The 21,169-nt window shown below is 32.9% G+C and overlaps 1 protein-coding gene across 48 annotated transcripts in view; it reads left to right on the top strand.

Moving 5' to 3' along the window:
* The window catches only part of RIMS2 (regulating synaptic membrane exocytosis 2), a 644,704-nt gene that overhangs the window by 230,686 nt on the left and 392,849 nt on the right, over positions 1-21,169 (top strand). For 13 of the 48 annotated variants that reach the window (XM_066379317.1, XM_066379335.1, XM_066379323.1 and 10 more), the window contains exon 1: positions 1,973-2,128. The exons of the other annotated variants lie outside the window; for them this stretch is intronic. In XM_066379317.1, coding sequence (XP_066235414.1) covers positions 2,007-2,128 — 122 coding nt within the window. In that variant the 5' untranslated portion in view covers positions 1,973-2,006. Of the gene's footprint in view, positions 1-1,972; positions 2,129-21,169 lie in introns of those variants that run through there. 48 annotated transcript variants of the gene reach the window in all.

Genomic DNA, 21,169 nt, shown 5'->3' on the forward strand with positions numbered 1-21,169 from the left:
CAAAATGGAAACAGGCTCATAGATACAGAAATCAGTTAGAGGGGAGCAGAGTTGGGGACTGGGTGAAAAAAGTAAAGGGATTAATCCAAGAAAAAAAAGATGTTATAGGCACCAACAATAGCATGGTGATTACCAGAAGGAAAGGAGATGGGGGCAGATAAAGGAAGGTAAAGGAGGATAAAAGGATGGAAGGGGACTTGATTTGGTGGTGGTGAACACTCAATACAATATACAGATGATGTATTAAAGACTTGTACATCTGAAACATATAATTTTAACCAATGTCACCCCAATAAACTCAATAAAAATTTTTAAAAAATGATAGTCACATTACCATCCACTCACAATGTTTTCTGGATATTAAAAAATAAATTTAGAACTACTTTATAGACCAAAAAATACTTTATATGTTTGTATATATATTTCATAAATAGGTTAGTGTGCACCTATAAAAATTATAGCTTAAATAAGCAAATAGGAGCACTGTTAGTTGAAGACAGACTCATAATTGAATATCTTAGTTTATAAAAGAAAATAAATTAGTTGTTTAAAAATTTGTTATAGAATATTAATTTTTGTGTCATTTAAAAATTTATATTATTACAGGATCATTTTGTATTCTTTTGTGACATGCTTATCATGTCAAAAAAGAATTTACCAATTAAAAAAAAACTTCTTAGCGTATTTATATACCTATTTATTGACAGTGGTATATGTACTGAAGGGAATGGAAGGAGTTAGGGCCAAAAGTTGAGGTAAAAAAGGGTTAAAAGGGATGTATCTGTTAAATAAATGTAGTGGTATAGGAGAAATTAAAGATCAATAAATATATTAATCATCCGTATAAGTGTGTTGATTTTTAAATTTTGGTTTTCACACTTTTAGAAAATCTTTTGTTGAAAGATGGATGCACTTGGATATAGAATAACCTGTAATGTTATGTAAACTAGCACTATTCATTAAGACTGGGTGGTAATCTGGTGTGTTCTAGGACTACTGGAGCTGCCAGGAAACATCCTTTTCTGAAAGATGCTATGACCACCATTTCTGAAAGAAATTAAGAATAATTAATAAAGCCTCATTGGCATTAGTTGAGTTTTTTGATTTCTGGAAAAGTTCATATTTATGTATACTGTTTAAGTGAATTTTAATTGTTAGAATATATTTTTTCTCCAAAATTACATAAACAATCATGTAATCACAATGTATATCCTTTAAAAAGGGACTAGATTGAGCTATTGACTTCTTAAATAAATAAATGAAGACATTTTAAAATTAAATAAAAAATTAACATGATGAAGTACATGTTTTCTAAATGTTTCTTTAGCAGTGTGGCATTATAAATGCAGGCAGTAAAAGCTCTATGGTCTGTCATATTTTTATTGCTTCGTGATATCAAAAGAAGGATGTACAACTTATTTTTAGGGTGTTCAGGTCCAATGCAGCAGCTTGAACATTGAAGAGACCTATATCCTCTGTTGCTGGAATTATTTATTTTTCAAGGGAAGAGAAAAGGGTTGGGAAAGGCATAATTTCTCTTCTTTTTACCTAGTAGTAACATTGAGAAGATACCTTGTCCCCATTTTTATTACTTCTTAGATTTTATTGCTGGCAGCCAGATGTGCTGAAATTCCTGACGACAGCATCTATTCATTGCGTGTTTTTAATAGGCTTAGAGAAATATGAGTAGAGTACATGAAAGCAGCTCAGCTTCACACTTCAGCTGGGAATGCCCAAAAAGCTTACTGCTGTTTAGAATTCTTGCTACAGTCAGGAGAAAGCCGAAAGCTGCACGGGTACCGAATCTTCCACGACTGAATTAGAAGAATAATGACTGTACAATTAACTATCAACCTCTGCTCATTTAAGCACAGTTTTTACAGAGCTCAGGAGAAATTTGGAACTTGATTGGCATATTTTTATTTGATGGTGTCTGCAAATAGATGACTTTAAAGACAGGTGGTAAGGAAAAATAAGAGAAGGGAGGAAAAAAAAAAAGAAGGAAAATGCAATTTGAGACATTGCGCCAGGTCTGCAATTCTGTTTTATCTCATTTTCATGGGGTTTTTTCATCCCCACCAAATATTTTACAAAATGAGCTTTTTGGACAAACGCTGAACAATGCAAGGTGAGTCAAGCTAAACTATATATTCTTTTAGTATTGGTATTTTCAGAATAATAATCTTATATGTTTATAAAAATTGTTCTGTATTGAAATATTAGCATTTTAAGGGTGCTGTCTTTTCATCAGAAATATAAAATTTTATGTAGTTATCTTAATTAATTTTAAATGGAAACAAGCTTACTTCAGAGCACAGAAAGCATCTTAAATTTAACTAGCTTGACCTCTGAAACATACAGGCTGTTTTTAGTGATTTCATTTTCTAATAAGTGAAAGGATTAACTTAAATGCCTGATATCTTTTTCTTTGTGATCTTGGCAGTGATTATATTGTATATATAGAGATGGGGCTCTATAATCATATGTGATTTGCTGGAAAATGTGAATTAGCAGTCATGCATGCTCTTTGCAAAACATGCGGAAGATGTTTTCTAGGTCTAAGATATTTCTCTATGCAGGGTAGATCAATAATCACTTTTAAAGAAGCTATATTATGGAACTGCTAACAATGCTTTGTATTGGATCACCTAGTTTGGAAGGATGCTTTGTTACAAATTCTGTTGCTTTTCAACCTGATCACTTTTTGTTTTTGTTTTTTTGTTTTTTGTTTTTCTTTTGTGATGAAGGTTGTTAAATTATGAACATGTGTTTTAGATGGTTTCTCTAGCTTGCAGTAAAAGAGATACCCCGTTAAAGAATGCTTTTAAAATGTAGTTTTATTATCCAGTTTTTCCCTCCTTTAAGTTGTTTGCCCTTTGAGAATTTTTATCCGTAGTATAGAAAAAACAAACAAACCCATTTTAACTAGATATATATGGAGACATACTGAGAAAGAAATGATAATGCATTAAACCCTTCTGGAAACTGAGGGAAAAGTAATAGTGCATAGAATATTGAATGGTTTTACTGGTCTCTTCCTTTTAGGGTCTTTGAGCAATGTGAGGCAGCCTATTTTAGAGATTAGAATATGTCTGTTAACAGGATGTATGTGTTTTAATTTAACAAATGTAAAGGAGGCTTTATAAATTTGTAGGCACTTAAAATGTTTACCATTGATAAATATATCTATGACCTTTCCATTGAATATGGAACAGCATATTTTCTTTTTATAAAATTTCATGTTTTTCCTCAGTGCAGTTCAGTTCAATGAACTAATTTAATTTTTTTTGTCTTGTTTTCTGACTAAGGTAAAACATATAATATTATGTGACATGCTATGATTTTCTGTAATAGGCTATATTTTAAGATAGTGGGTTTTTTTATTTAGTAATACATTGTTTAAGTGTGTGATTTATGATAAAAATACTCTGTATTGATTTAAGTAAAGAGGAAGTATGCCTTTCTTAAAAATTCCATGACCTGAAGCTACCAGAGATTTAGGATTTGTGCTCATCCTTCATAATTCTTTTCCTTGTTTGGTTTCTCTTTTTTCCTGCCAAGGATTTATATGTTTTAAAAATATTAATATTAGGACTGGATATGTATTCACTTTAGAAATTGTGTTATTAACAACATGGAATGGGATTAATTTTAAAGTAAATGTTACTTGTTTTAAAATATGAGAGTATCTATTTTTTGAGGGAATGTATGCATCCCTATTACTATACATTTGCTTTGGCCTCAAGTTTCTTTTATTATCATTCTTATAATTGCAATGCTCTCATTATTAAAAATCTGAAATTTTATGCTGCTGTAATTAAACATAAAATTGTGGCGTTTCTAAGGATTCTGTAAGACTAGTCTTATTTAACTTATTTTGAGGCTTCACCTAAATTATCTGAAACTACCAATTAATCACATAATTTATTCTGTTTTAGGAAAAATATTCCTGTCTATGCTCTTAACTTCTTGGTCTTATAAAAGCATAAGGCATTTTTATCACAAATAAATCTATTGCTCTTTATAATTAATCAAGTACTTCATTTTCTTATAAAATCAGTCAAAACAAGTTTACAAATAGCTATTATTTTAGAAGTACAAAGTAAAAATAAATTTATAAGAAGTGTGCTAGTAATGCCTCCCTCCACATATTTTAATGTTTCAGTTACTTTGTGTTTAAATCAGACATGTGGTCTTTTTAAGTTATTATTCTGCTTAGATTTTAAAAAAATACAGATATCTTAGTATTAACATTTCATTAACATTGAATCAGAAAAATGTAGACTACAACAATCATCCTTGAAGAAAAAAAAAATGGAAAAGAATGACTTGAGCATGTCATCAGAAGATGTTAAATTACAACTTAAGATTTTTTTCTAAACAATGGGCCTTTCAACTTCATGGACTGGACATTATGCTCTTGAGATTTGCAGTATCAATTATATAACTATCACCTCTGGAGAGAACAGTTTGGTTGTTAGTACATGGATAGTAATCATTTCTTTGGAATAGTTAAAATGAAATATTCAGTATTTGTACTGTGCCATTAATTACATCTTTAAACTGATAGAAAATAACATTAGGGATATGGACAATTAGATTATATTTTCTTCTAAATTGTTTTCTAAGAGAAATACTAGAATAGTACCCTGCATCAATTGTAGATAACATTTTATTAAAAGGGACCCTTTCAAGTAGTTTTCTTGAGACTGTTTCTAGGTCCTCAATCTTATCCCTAAATCTTCAACTCAACTTTCTTCAGCTTGTCAATGACAGGGCAGTATCCTTCCATGACATATTAACAATAAAACTTCAAAAGATGAAAATTTCCCAAAGGAATTCCTCCAAAACTATTTCCAGGTTCATCTTGCCAAAGGAGCAAAGATTTTAAAGACACCAATAATATAGTTATGTTGCATAACTCACTGAACTAGAGATTAATATAGTTAAAGAATTTTATTATCTAGCAGGCGTCCCCAAACTACAGCAGGTGGGCTGCATGGGGCCCCCTGAGGCCATTTATCCACCCCCGTCACACTTCCAGAAGGGACATCTCTTTCATTGGTGGTCAGTGAGAGGAGCACTGTATGTGGTGGCCCTCCAACGGTCTGAGGGACAGTGAACTGGCCCCCTGTATAAAAAGTTTGGGGACCCCTGAAATGAATAATTGATATTTAGTTGTGAATGAAAATCGTTACACTATGTTAGACTAACTTTTTGTTGGAAATTATATAGCACAGTCCTTATGTTTCAAACTGAGAGTTCTTTTAAAAATTATTTATGCATTTTAGAGAGAGAAAGGAAGAGAAAGAGAGAGAGAGAGAAACATTGACTTGTTGTTCCACCCATTCATGCACCCATTGGTTGCCTCATGTCTGTGGTCCTGATAGGAGATCGAACCCACAAACGTGGTGCATGCTCTAACCAACTGAGCCACCCGGCCAGGGCCCTGAAAGTTCTTATTCTCATATTATTGTGGTTCTCGAGTATCATTTTAGTGCTTAAAAGAGGTGGCAGGATATCATCTGTTCTTTTACAGCTAAAATAATAAACTGAAGGTTCAGCAAGAAAAAAAAAGTGTCCTAAGTCAATCCACCTGATAGGCTTTAATGAAGTGTCACTTAAATTATTGTTATGAAGTTTTCCTACTCTAAACTTATTTTTCCCAAATTTAATTAATTAAAATACAAAGATAATGTGTCTTGTTGCCAGTAGAAGTCCTCAAGTACTAAATTCATTATGAAATCTAAATTTTGTGATCTTGTCTTTGGAAGGAAACATAAATATTGGGATGTTAGAAGATATATTTTTAATATAGTTCACTGCACTGAGTGATTAGTTGCTTTGAACTCTAGTTGAAAGATGATTTCTATCTTTTGTCATAAAATTTCTGGAAGATATACTTAATATACCCTAAGTTTTTCCATAAACTGATTTTTAGTAATCATTTTAATACAGTGAAGAAATACGTGTTTTTCTCCAGATGTAATTATTTCATTATCAACAAATGTGTGACAGTGAATTTGCTGTACTGGCTGGCCACAGAGGGGCATAATAGGACTAGATTTACTCAGAATAGATACTGAAGACAGTTTTTCTCCCCCTTCTGTATACATGTGCAGCATTTCATACTAATTATTTTAACTAGTGTCACCCTAATAAATTCAATTGAAAAATATATGCAGACTTTCATATTAAATGTAAGAGTAAATAAAAACACTTAGTAGACCAAAGAATACTTGGATTTGTTGGTTTTTTAATTATAAGTAAGTTAACCATAAATAAGTTCTTGTTTTATCTGAATTAGTCCTCGTTCATGCCTGCTGTCTTCCACTATTTGTTAGTACTGTATCACTTTACTCTCTCAGTAGTGTTAATTTGACATTAAGTCACAGGGACACTCTAATTATTTTTAAAAAATGGGAAGCTTAAAATCACCTAGTGTAAATGGACTCTTTTTCACTGAAACATTTCCACAGTTCTAAAACATTAATAGTATTTAAAATAAAATTTGAATTTGTAAAATAAATGTTTACTTATTTAGTCTGGTAGTGTTTTTGGTCAGAAGTATTTAGTCATTTACATAGCATTTAATATTGCTTTGGTTTATAATGAAGCCATCACTGTATGTTTGGGATTTTTGACACAGACAATTGTTATTTATCATGGCATATGAATGGCTACTTTGACATTGACAGAATAGCATGCTTACTTTTCGTAGCTCTGAGAGTACAGTATTTACAGTGTGCATTGTGTGGAGTTGGTAGAAGCACAGCAAAATTGGTATATCATGTTGGGACCATATCTCATGAACAGTCTGTATTTTGAAGTATAGAGCCAATCAATAGTCTGATACACGTGCACACACATGTGCATACACACATTCACTTATTATGTATGTATATAAACCTTGTTGAATATTTAATAATTATATATGAAATTATATACTTTAGACATAAAAGGTTATCTTAATGATTCTCTACATTTCTAGTCAAAATGAATTTTAATTCATAGATATATATCATTGACATTTTTACTTGAATCTTTATTGTGGACCTTCACTATAAGCCACAGTTATTACAATAGATACTTAATCTGATACTGATAAAAAGTCTCTAAGTATTTTCTCTATTGAAAGAACTTTTTATATAGTTATTGCTTTTGTGGATGACTAATAAATGTTACTATACTTTTTTATTATAAACTTTTAGATCTTAGAAAACTCAAAGAAGATAATTACTTATAAACTTCTTTCTGTATAACTCTGGCAATATTCACTGAATAGTAATATGAATTCAATTCATTTTATATGTGCTATGGCTGTCTTCATAACCATCTATGAAGGACAAAGATTCATATAGCAAGCAAAAGAATTTCTAGGACTGACTTACAATTTGAGTTTGGCTTCTGAAAATGAAAAGGTTTAAGTATATCAGAAATATGTGTGAGCACTTTTTTTGGGCAAAATGAAAAAAGCTATTGAACTTTAAAATTATAGTATCTTAAAATTTAAAGACTCTTTATTTTGCCTCGTAATTTTGTTTTTATCAGAAAGCACTTTCTAAAAAAACTAACTCAATATGTAAAGCAGGTAAAAGTGGAATAGCTCTGGTTTGGAAATTGGGATGTGAAATCCACATTAGGCTCTAAGAAACACAAATTTTAACTGATTACTTAAATTCAGGACTTCTTAAACTCCTTTGAATTCTCCATCTCATTGTGTGACCTTTGAAATGTCAGAGATAGAGGTAATGAAAAATGGAAAGGAGAGCTGCCATATTTAGTCAAGGATTAATTTGTGCCTGACTTTTTTACAAATATTGTGGTAGCTTACCTTGGGTAGTGTTGAACTTGGATTATATTGGCCAGCTATGTACTGGCTATGTGATATTGGTAAAGTCACTATAGTATGAGCTTCTTGAGGTAGGGACTATATATTCAATAACCTCTGCATTTCCACATTTATCCCTCAGGCTTCTTTCAATCAATATCAGCCTTCCTCAGTTTCCAGATCCAGATATTGCTCTATTTTTCTCACTCTACTATAAATTAGTTCTGTCTGTTCAAAAACCTTATATAATTGAAACTGTATAGCACATACTATCAGTAGTATTCCATGTTATGAATATACTACACTCCCAAATAAGTCTTTTTGTGGTGATACATATACTGCTTACAAAAATTAGGAGATATTTTATAGCTTCATATTCATTTTGAAATATCCCCTAATTTAAATTTTTTTTTTGGATTTTTCTGAAGTGAGAAGTGGGGAGGCAGAGAGACAGACTTCTGCATGCACCCTGACCGGGATCCACTTGGCAAGCCCACTAGGGGGTGATGTTCTGCCCATCTGGGGCATTGCTCCATTGCAACTGGAGCCATTCTAGCATCTGAGGTGGAGGCTATGGGGACATCCTCAGTGCCTGGGCCAACTTTGCTCCAGTGGAGTCTTGGCTGCGGGAGGGGAAGAGAGAGATAGAGAGAAAGGAGAAGGGGAAAGGTGGAGAAGCAGATAGGCGCTTCTCCTGTGTGCTCTGGCTGGGAATCGAACCCAAGACTTCCACATGCTGGGTCGATGCTCTACCACTGAGCCAGCCTGCCAGGCCCTCCCCTAATTTTTGAGCAGTATATATTATATATTATACATATTTGCTATATAGATAGGTATAGACATAGATGTAGACGTAGACGTAGACATAGACATATATTTGGGGGTCAATACCCTGAAGAGGCAATGGGTCGCAGGATAAGCATATATTTATAATAGTTTTATGATGCCAGACCATTTAGAAAAAAAAAAAACGGTTGTATATTTTAAATTCCCACCAAATATGTTTGACAGTTTTGATGGTTCCACACTTTCCAACATTTGATAATATATCTTTTGAAGTTTTGTCATTCTGGTGAGTTTGTATTGCCATCTTATGATATTATTTTGTATTTGACTAACGGTATTAAACACTTTTTCATGTGTTCTTTGGCCATTTGTGCATCTTCCATTGTGACATGCCTGTTCAAGATTTTTTTGCTCTATTGTGGATATTAGTCATTTGTCAGATATATGCCTTGTGAATATTTCCTCCCATTACATTGCTTCCTTGTTTGTTTTTTAAATAATGCCTTTAGGTGAGCAGAAATTTTGATTTTGATGAATTTTAATTTATCAGTATTTTTCTGTTATGGTTTTTGTTTTCTATATGCTGTCTAAATCCCTTTGTCAATCCTTAAATCATGAACCTATTCTCCTTTATGTCTTCCAGAGCTGTAATGGTTTTAGCTTTTGATTTTAGTCATGTGATCCATCAAACACATTAATTTTTGTATGTGTGGTATGAAGATAGAGGTCAAGAGTTATATTTTTTTGAATTACTTTTCACTGTTCTATCACAATTTGCTGATTAGAATTAAAGACTTTCTACACCCTATTGGATTTTGTCACCTTTGTAGAGAATTAAATAATGATATAAGTGTGGTTTAATTTCTGGGCAGTCTATTCTGTTTCATTGAGCTATCTCTCCATGTGTATCCCTATATCTTACCTTAATAGAAATCCTGAAGTTGGGTAGTATAAGTTAACCACATTTTTTTTTTCAAAGATATGCTGAGTATTCTACATCCTTTGCATTATTACATATATATTTTATAATTAATTTATAATTTTACTTTAAAAGTTTCCTGAGATTAAGTCTTTATTGTTTAGTATTTCTGTAGATTATTTCAGGGAGAATTAACATTTTAATAACATTGACTATTCCATTGTTATGTCTTCTCATTTATTTAGGTCTTTTATTTTATTTTTTAATTAATTAATTAATTAATTTTGAGAGAGAGTCAGAGAGAGAGGGATAGACAGGGACAGACGGACTGAGAGATGAGAAGATGAGAAGCATCAATCATTAGTTTTTCATTGCGCGTTGCAACACCTTAGTTGTTCATTGACTGCTTTCTCATATGTGCCTTGACTGCGGGCCTTTAGCAGACCGAGTAACCCCTTGCTCGAGCCAGCTACCTTGGGCTCAAGCCGGTGAGCTTTTTTTTTTTCTCAAACCAGATGAGCCCACGCTCAAGCTGGCGACCTCAGGGTCTCGAACCTGGGTCTTCCGCATCCCAGTCTGACGCTCTATTCACTGCACCACCGCCTGATCAGGCTATTTAGGTCTTTTAAAATTTATCTAATAATATTTTGTAGTTTTAAGTGTAGAAGGCTTGAATGACTGTAGTTAATTTTTTTCATAAGTATTTTAAGTTTTTCTTTAAAAAATTTTTTTATTTAGAAAATTAACTTTAACAGGGTAACATTGATCAATAGAGTTCATAGGTTTCAGGTGAACATTTCTATAGCATTTGAACTGCTGATTATGTTGTATACCCATCACCCAAAGTCAAATCATTTTCTGTCATCTTGCATTTGTCCCTCTTTACATCCTCCCTCCCATTCTCTCAAATTCCCTTCCTCCTCCCCCACATTCCCTTCTCCCTGATAACCACTTCACTTTTATCTATGTCCATGAGTCTCAGTTTTATATCCCACCTATGTGTGAAATCATATAGTTCTTAGCTTTTTCTGATTTACTTATTTCTCTCAGTATAACATTCTCAAGGTTCATCCATGTTGTAAATGTCACTATGTCATCATTTCTATGGCTGAGTTTTGATCTTACTATAAATTGAATTAGTTTTTAGCTTTCAGTTTCTAGTAATTTTCTGCTAATATACAAATATATAATGTATTGTTAATATTATCTATGTAATGCATAACCTTGCCAAATTTACTTTTTATTTCTAGCAGCTGTTTTGTAGTTTTGTTATGATATCCTTTGTAAACAAAGTAATCTTCAAATACAGTTTTACTTCTTTTCCAATATTTATGCTTTTTAATTATTTTTCTTGTTTTATTATACTGCTTAAGACCAATTGTACTATGTTAAACAGAAGTTGAGAGTCTATTAGTTTATTAATACTTTTCTAAAAATTCATGAATGACTTTGCATTTCGTGAAATGCTTTTCTGTGGTTATTGAAATGGTCATGATTCTTCCTTGTTTTGTTAATATTGCTAATTAGTTGAGCTTTAAATATTATACCAACTGTGCATTTCTGGTTAAATCCCCTTTGTCATGGGGTATTACTCACTTTATATATTGTTGGCTTAGATTTTCTACTCTTTCATGTGGATTTATTTATCTATGTTCATGAAAGCTATTCTGTTGTTTTCTTTTATTGAGATATCATTGAGAGGTTTTGACATCAGGATTTTTCTAACTTTATAAAATGAGTTGGGACTTTTTTTAAAACTTCTGTTCTATTTTGTCGACATTGAGTGTCAGATTGATGTTATGTCTTCCTTAAATATGTGATAGAATTCACCAGTGAAACCATAAACATTGTTTTCTTTGTGTGAAAGTTCTGATAAAGAATTTATTTGTTTAAGATAAATAAGGCTATTTAGATACTGCAATCTTTGTTACTTGTGATAAGTTTTGTTTTTCAAGAAATTAGCCATTTCACTTAAGTTCATTAATTTGTTATAAATTTCATAATTTTTATTATCTTTTTTAAAATTCTATCTATCTATTTATTTATTTATTTATTTATTTATTTATTTATTTATTTATTTATTTAATTTTTCTGAAGCTGGAAACCGGGAGGCAGTCAGACAGACTCCCGCATGCGCCCGACCGGGATCCACCCGGGATGCCCACCAGGAGGCGATGCTCTGCCTATCCGGGGCACTGCCCTGTCGCTACCAGAGCCACTCTAGCACCTGGGGCAGAGGCCAAGGAGCCATCCCCAGCGCCCGGGCCATCTTTTGCTCTAATGGAGCCTCGGCTGTGGGAGGGGAAGAGAGAGACAGAGAGGAAGGAGAGGGGGAGGGGTGGAGAAGCAGATGGGCGCTTCTCCTATGTGCCCTGGCCGGGAATCGAACCCGGGACTCCCGCACGCCAGGCCGATGCTCCACACTGAGCCAACCAGCCAGGGCCAATCTTTTTGATGTCTATTGAATCTATATTGATAATTTTTTATTTCTGATATTGGTATATTTTGTAATTTGTGATCATTCTTTTGTTTGCTTGATTAGTTTGCCTGGGAGTTTATCATATTTTTTTTTCTTTAGCTTTGTTCATCTTCTCTATTGTTTGTCTACTGTTTCACTCATTAATATTTTAATGCTAATTATTTTATTTTTTTCTTACCATTTTAATTATTTTTCTTCCTGAAGATCCAAGTTTCCATTAGATATACTTCAGCCTGGAGAACTTCCTTTAGTATTTGTATTAACTTCTCCATTTACTTTTATTTGAAAAAAAGTCTTCATTTAGTTTTTTTTTTTGAATAGTTTCTATGATTATAGAACTCTTTGTTTACAGTCTTTTTTTTAGTTGTTGCTGTTTAAAGAAACTTTTGTATTTTCTGTTGAGAACTACAAGTTTATGATGACAAGTCAGTGGAACTTGAAATCATTGTTCTTTTTTATTTAAAGTGTTGTGTTATTTTTTCTCTTTTCTTCTTTTCCAAGTGAGAGGAAGGGAGACAGAGAGACAGACTCCCGCATGTGCCCCAAGCAGGATCCACCTGGCAACCCCATCTGTGGCTATGCTCACTTCCAAGCTACTTTCAGCACCTTTAGGTGGAGGCTCCATTGAGCCATTGCTGCAGGAAGGGAAAAGAGAGAGATAAGAGGGAGGGGTGGAGGAGCAGATGGTCACTTCTTCTGTGTGCCTTGACTGGTAATTGAATCTGGGACATCTACACACTAGACCAACACTCTACCACTGAGCCAACCAGCCAGGACCTAAAAGGTTGTGTTTCTTAGGTTGCTCTCAAATTTTCTCTTTATCTTTTGTTTGTTACAGTTTATTCAGAGGTGTCCATGTGTGGTTTTATTGTATTTTTTTCTTTGATTTGCTGTGTTTCTTAAGTTTATAAATTTATATCTTTTACCTAACATGATAATATTTTCTATTGTTCTGACATTTTTTGTACCCCCTTTATTTTATTTTTATTTTTGGCCTTTTATAAATTACTCTCAAATTCTTATAATTTTTTTCAATTTCTTTCTGTTATTTGGATTAAGTAATTTTTAACTTTATTGATTCTTTTATAATCGGTTATCAGATGTAAAGCTCATTTAGTGAATTTTTTATTTCAGTTTTAATTTTTGTTCTAAAATTTTCATTTGGTTTTATTTTATAGTCACTATTTCTCTGTTGGGATTTTCTCTCTTTTTACTCATTATGAATATATTGCCTTTACTTTCTTTAATATAGTTATTATAATAACTTTAAAATTCTTTTTGTCTAGTTTTAATATCAAGTCATCTCTCAGATGCCATTGATTGTTTTTCTCTTGAGTATGGGTCATGTTTTCTAATTTTTATTATATCAATAATTTGTATTTATATCTTGGACATGGTTAACAATACTTGATAGGGACATTGAAGAGTGCTGATTATTATTAAAGAACAAGTTGGTTAACTTACTGAGCTTGACCTACAGACTTTGTTTCTCCTGAGGTACAGCAGCTGAAATTTTAGTTTAATTATTTTAATGTTGGCAGAGCTGCTTGATGTCTTACTGGGTATCCATGAGATTGGGAAGTGTTTATTATATACAAAACCTAACTGTTCCTTTCTGTAGTTAGTTTTTTTCTTGTCATTTCCCCTCTCTTTCCATTTTCTGTATTTGTTCATACTCTTTCCTCTGATTTTTCAAGCTAGAAAGACCCTGAGTTTTCTAACATAGATTTAGCCTCTAGGAATTGATTTGACTTTGCAAAATGTCATAAAATGGGAAACTTACCCAGTGTCATTACCTTCTTTCAAATCACAGTTGCACTGCAGTGTCTGTTATCGTCTTCGTCGTCGTCTTCTTCTTCTTTTTCTTCTTCTTCTTTTCTTCTTTCTTTTTTATTCTTTATGGCCTTCCAAATCATTGTTTGTTCATAACTCATACAGAAAATTTTAACTTTGGGAGGGTTAGTGTGATGGCCATTATCAAAAGATGAATCTACTTTTTAATATTTTCATGATTTGATTTATTGATTTTTTAAAGAGAGAAATGGAGTTGGGGGGAGGAGCGGGCAGCATCCTTTTGTGGTAGTTGTTTTTGTATGTGCCTTGCAAGTCCAGGGCTTTGAACTGGCAACCTCAGCATTCCAGGTTGATGCTTTATCTACTGTGCCTCTACAGATCAGGATGTTTTTTATTTTTCTTTATTTATTTATAGAGACAGAGAGTCAGAGAGAGGGATAGATAGGGACAGACAGACAGGAACGGAGAGAGATGAGAATCATCAATCATTAGTTTTTCGTTGCGACACCTTAGTTGTTCATTGATTGCTTTCTCATATGTGCCTTGACCGTGGGCCTTCAGAAGACCGAGTAACCCCTTGCTCAAGCCAGCGACCTTGAGTCCAAGCTGGTGAGCTTTGCTCAAACCAGATGAACCCACGCTTAAGCTGGCAACCTTGGGGTCTCGAACCTGGGTCCTCGGCATCCCAGTCTGACGCTCTATCCACTGTGCCACCGCCTGGTCAGGCGTGTTTTTTAATATTTTAAATCTTATTGGTTAAACATTATACTTTTAGAAATTATATCTGTAACTTATTTTTGTAATTCCAGCTTCGTTCTGTGTAATTTGTTGTTCTTTTCCAAATATCATTAGATAGGCAGTTGCCTACTGACTGGAAACCTTACGTCCTTCTAATCAGATTATCATTGTATCATCAGAATATATAGAGAATACATACTTTTCAATATATTTTTTTACTACTTTACTTTATCATATTCTAATGAGTATTGCTAATAATAAAACATGAACAATATGCTTATGGGATTTCTTCACAGAAAACAGAAAATTAATATGTCTGTTCTAACTATAAGAAAAAATGTCTAATCAGATACAAAGAAGAGACAAAAGTTATCATATTTGTTCTTTACCTTTTAGTTGAATGGGCATCCATTTCGAAGATAATTTCCACAAGGAATTTTTAAGGAAAATTTGATGATGTGTATCATGAAAATTTCTTTTGGGAGAGTGGTTACCATTGATTCTTCAATTGGTGTCAATCACAGTATGAGAAATAAAATGTGTACTGAAATTTGATGACAGTTATTTGTAATCATGGTACATTTTATAAAGTAAAAAAATTTTCAATTCTACAGTGTATTTTTTTATTTTTTTACAATTAATTTCTGAACATTAGTTCTTTGGGGCTTGCTGAGTTTTTTGAAACAACAGTTGGTGAACACAAAAATAGGATATAGTACCTTTTCTCAAGAAATTGAACAGCTTGTAATAAAGCTATTTGCACAAAATAAATCTGATGATGAAAGTACACTTAGAGCAATGTGTGCTTTAAAGAGTATTCCACATTTACCATGAAGCCCACAGAACTAAGGGGATGCTTACTCTATCCTTTATACTGGCATTGCAAAAATACATACCATAGATAAGTAGGTTCACTTGAAAAATCGTACCACAATTTGGTGATATAGTCCAAAGATTATATGAAATTCTTCACCTACATGAGCATATGAATTTTTAAATCATTGTTCATGTTAGATTATGTGAAGACTTTATGAACTCTTGATATGAGTACATCATATATTACAATAGTTTTCTGTTACTACTAGCATAGTGGGTTAAAACAATACCCATTTACGTTCTTGCAGTTCCATAGGTCAGAAGTTCAGGTGGGCCCATCTGAGTTCTCTTCTTAGGGTCTCACAAGGCTGAACCAAGATATCAGCTAGCCTGGACTCTTATCTGGAAGGTCATGGGAAGAGTCCACATCCAAGTTCATTAAGCTCATTGGCAGAACCCAGTACTTTGTGGTTGTGGACTGTGATCCCTGTTTCCTGGTGACTGTCGGCTGGGGGCTGCTTTCAACTTCTAGAGGCCTCTTTCATTTTTTGGCTCATGATTCTGTTAATTTTATGTTTTTTAAAATAGTAATTCTTTTAAAAATTGAGATATAATTGACATATAACATTGTAGTTATAGAACTAAAACATAGTGATTTGATGTATGTACACATTGCAAAGTGAGTACCAAAATTAGTTTAGTTAACATTCATTACATTCATTACTACATATAGTTTTTTTTTTATCTGTGGTGATAACTTTGAAGATTTACTCCCTTAACAACTTTCAAATACAAATATTGATCGACTTACGACCTATGCAACTTATGACCATTTGACTTTATGACCACAATCGCTAGTCAAGACTGCTCCACATCTGGCACGCAAGCATTGCCCATTTGGGCATACGACAGTGTGGACCAGCTTCCAGCAGCACTACCATCTCCACGTGCACCATTTCAACTGTTATCCCAGACTTGGTACAATTTGTGGTTTGCGTCTTGGATATTTTTCATCAAACCCCTCCCAAGATGTCTACCAAGAGGAAATTGTCTTTGCAAATATTAAACCAGTTGTACTGGTAATGCAGTGTTTTACTTAAACCTGATGAATGTAAAAATAAGAAACAAAATGGTGTAGAGATGATACAAATGGTATAAAATGAACAAAGAAAATTATGAAAGTATATTTATAACAGTAAAGTATAAATATAACAATAATGAAAGAAAATTATGATAAAATATGACTTAAAGATTTTTATAACATCATTTCACAGTACTGTACATATAGCTTATTCAACTTACGACCAAATTGTGTTACGACTAGTCTGTTGGAACTAATCGTGGTCGTAAGTCGAGCACTAGCTGTATATAGTACAGTATCGTTAACTATACCATCCATACTGAGCATTACATCTCAGGATTTATTTATCTTATAAGTTTGTAGCTTTTGACTACCTTCATCCATTTGACCCCCACCCACCCCTGTCACCCATTCATTTTTCCTCATATCTATGAGTTTGTGTTTTTCCTCTTGTTAAATTCCACATTTAAGTGAGATCATGCAGTAGTAGCCATTCTCTGTTTGATTTATTTAACTTATATAATACCCTTAAGGTACATCCATGTTGCTGCAAATGGCAGAATTATTTTTTTATGGTTGAGTAATCATATATTTGAACATATATCATACATTTATAATCATCTATCTATCATAAGTCATATTTATTCATTATCTATCCACAGATGCTTAGCTTCTTTCTATATCTTGGTGATTATAAATAATACTGAAGTGAACAAGGGGGTATAGATATATTTTTGAGCTAGTGTTTTTGTTTCCTTTGTATAAATACTTAAAAGTGAAATTTCTAGTTCACATGTTAGTCCTCTTTTTAATTTTTAGGAATCTTCATAGAGCCAAACCAAATTACATTCCCAGCAACAATGCACAAGAGTTTCCTTTTATCCACACCCTCGCCAATACTTATCTCCTTTATTTTTTATGATAGCCATTGTAACAGGTGTGAGGTGATATCTCACAGTGGTTTTGATTTGCACATCCTTAATGATTAGTGATGTTGAACATTTTATTTATTTATTTAGTTAGTTAGTTAGTTAGTTAGTGCCTGTTTACCATTTGTTGTCTTTTTGAAGAAGATATCTATTGAGATCCTCTGGACAGTTTTTAGTTGGCTTGTTTGTATTTTTGTTATTGAGTTGTATGAGTTCTTTATGTGTTTTGAGTTGTTTTTCTTTTTTTAGGAAGACAGGAAGGGAAAGAGATCAGAAGCATCAATAAGTAGTTGTTGCATTTTAGTTGTTCTTGATTGTTTCTCATATGTGCCTTGACTGGGGACTCCAGGTGATCCAGGGACTTCTTGCTCAAGCTAGAGACTTTGGGCTCAAGCCAGCAAACCTTGGGCTTCAAACCAGTGACCTTTGGGCTCAAGTCAGCGACCATGGGTCATGTCTATGATCCTGTGCTCAAACCAGCAACTCCGTGCTCAAGTTGGTGAGCTCATGCTCAACTCGGATGAGCCCACACTCAAGCCAGTGACCTCAGGGTTTTGAACCTGGGACCTCCACATCCAAGGTTGACACTCTATCCATTGTGCCACTACTGGTCAGGCTATAGGTTTTGGATATTAATCCATTTTCTGATATATGATTTCGAAGATATTTTCTCTCATTCCTAAGGTGCCTTTTCATTTTGTTGATGGTCTCTCCTTTTATGTACAAAAGCTTTTTAGTTTGATGATGTCCCACTTGTTTATATTTGCTTTTATTTCCTTTACTTTGGTGTCTTATCCAAAAAATTATTGTCAAGACTTATGTCAAGGAGCTTACTGTGTGTGTTTTCTTTAGTAGTTTTATGGTTTCAGGTCTTAGGTTTTTAAGTCTTAATCCATTATGAGTTTATTATTGTTATGGTCAATATAGTGGTCCAGTTTCATTCTTTTGCATGTGTCTAGTTTTCTCGACACCATGGTTTCAAGGGACTGCCCTTTCCCCATTGTATATTTTTGACTCCTTTGTTATAAATTAATTGACTACTTATTATGCATGGGTTTTTTCTGGACTCTTTATTCTGTTGCATTGATATGGGTGTCTATTTTTATGCCTATACCATGCTATTCTGATTGCCAGAGCTTTGTAATATGATTTAAAATCCTAAAGAATGATACCTCCTGCATTGTTTTTCTTTCTCAAGATTGCTTTGGATTTTTAAGGTTTTTTCTTGGTTCCATATAAATTTCAGGGCTGTTCTATTCCTGTGAAAATGCCATTGGAATGCTTTTAGGGATTGTATTGAATTTATAGATGGTTTTGGGTAATAAAGACATTTTAGTAATATTTCTTTTAATCAATGAGCATAACATATTTTTCTATTTAGTTGACTCTTCAAATTTTTTCATTAATGTTTTATAGTTTTCAGTGTACAGATATTTTACCTTCTTGGTCAAATTTATTCCTAAGTATTTTATTTTTATTGATGCAATTGTAAAAGCGATTATTTTATTTTCTTAATTCCTCTTTCTGACAGTTTGTTTTTTGTCTATAAAAATGCAACCAATTTTTGTATATTGATTTTTAATCCTGTAACTTTACTGAATTGTTGCTTAGTTCTAACAGGTTTTTAGTGGAGTCTTTATAATTTTATACAAAATCATGTCATATTAAAATACAGTTTTACTTCTTCCTTTTTTTGTTTGTTTTGTTTTTTGGTGCCTTTTATTTCTTTTTCTTGCCTAAATACTCTGGCCAGGCCTTTCAGTATTATGTTGAATGAAAGTAGCAGGAATAGGAGTCATTTTTTTTGTCCTGATCATAGAAGAAAATGTTTCAGTTTTTCACTATTGAGTATAATGGTTCTGTGGGTTTGGCACATATGGCTTCATTAGGTTGAGGTATATTCTCTCTATATTAACTTTATTGAGAGTTTTTCAATAATGAATGGGTATTGTATTTTGTCAGATGCTTTTTTTGCATCTACTGCATCCACTCATCTTTTATTTTATTAATGTGGTGTAATACTTGGGTTGATTTGCAGATGTTGAAACATTTTTGCATTCCTGGAATAAATCCCACTTTGTTATAGTATACTGTATTCTCTCTTTAATGATTTTTGAGACCAGTTTACTAATACTTTGTTGAGGATTTTTGAAAATATATGTTCATTGGGGATTTTGGTAATTTTATTGTGTGTGGATTCTGAAATTCTTTTATTTGCTTTTCATCATTTTTATTTGCTTTTCATCATTTACTGAGACAAAGTGTTAAAACTTTCAACTATGATGAAATATTTGTCTGTTTTTTATATTAGTTTGTTATTTTTTTCTTCATGTATTTTACTTTTCTGTTTTGGATATGTAAATACTTATCATTATTCTGTTTTTTGAAGTGAATATATCCTTATATTGCTTTGAAATCTCCCTCTGACTTTGAAAATAATTTTTCTTGGGTTATATTTTATCTCATATTATTGTAGCTACACTGGCTATTTCTTGATGAGTATTTGCATAAAGAATTTTTTCTCATTCTTTTAACCTGTTCATTTCTTTATATATATTGAATAATATGCGTATGTGTGTGTGTGTGTGTGTGTGTGTGTGTGTGTGTTTGTGTGCATTTTGTTTTCTTGCTTTTATTGAATTTACTGGGATAAAGGTTTCTATAGTACAACTCAGTAAACATCATCAACACATTGCATCATGCAACCATTGCCCCCAGCAGTCTCTTCCCATGCTTACTTCGCACTCTTTGCCCATCTTCACCTAGCTCCCATCTCCCTTCCCTTATGTCTGTCACTGAACTGTTGTCTTTGTTTATGTGTTACATATATACATTTTTTTTGCTTAATCCCTTCACCTTCATTCATCCAGAATCCAACCACCTTCAGTTATCAATCAGTTATCAGTCTATTTCATTTATCCATGTCTCTGTTTCTATATTTTTGTCAGTTTATTTTGTTCATTAAATTTCACTTATAAGTGAGATCATATGGTATTTGCCTTTCTCTGAGTGGCTTATGTTATTTATCATAATAATAATTTCCAGGTCTATCTGTACTGTAGTAAAAGGTACGATTTCCTTCTTTTTTATGGAGAGTAGTATTCCATTGTATAAACATACCACAGTTTTTTAATCCACTCATATACTGATGGGCACTTAGGCAGTTTCCAAATCTTGGCTATTGTGAATAATGCTGCAGTGAACATAGGGGTGCACATTTTTTTTCAAATTAGTGTTTTGGGTTTCTTAGGATATATTTCCAGAAGTGGGATTGCTGGGTCAAAAGGCAGTTCCATTTTTACTTTTTAGAAGACACTCCATACTGTTTTCCATAGTGCATGTTTCAGTCTGCATTCTCATCAACAGTGCATGAGGGTTCCCTTCTCTCAATATCCTCACCAATACTTGTTTGTTGATTTATTCTGTCAGGTGGGAAGTGACATTTCTTTTTGCTTTTTTAATTTGCATCTCTCTGATGATTAGTGATGTCGAACATCTTTTCATATGTCTGTTGTCATTTATATGTCCTCTTTGGAAAAGTGTCTGTTCAGTTCCATTGCCCATTTTTTAATTGGATTGTCCGACTTCTAGTGTTGGGTTGTATACATTCTCTCTATATTTTGGAGCTAACACTGTATCAGATGTGTCATTATAAAATATGCTCTACCATTCAGTGGGTTCCCTTATTATTTTCTTGATGGTTTCTTTTGCTCTGCAAAAGCTTTTTAGTTTGATATAGTTCTATTTTTTCTTTTGTTTCCTTTGCCTGAGGTGATATATTGACAAAATATTGCTT

This window comes from Saccopteryx leptura, chromosome 3, assembly GCF_036850995.1.
Source record: "Saccopteryx leptura isolate mSacLep1 chromosome 3, mSacLep1_pri_phased_curated, whole genome shotgun sequence".
Lineage (NCBI taxonomy): Eukaryota > Metazoa > Chordata > Mammalia > Chiroptera > Emballonuridae > Saccopteryx > Saccopteryx leptura.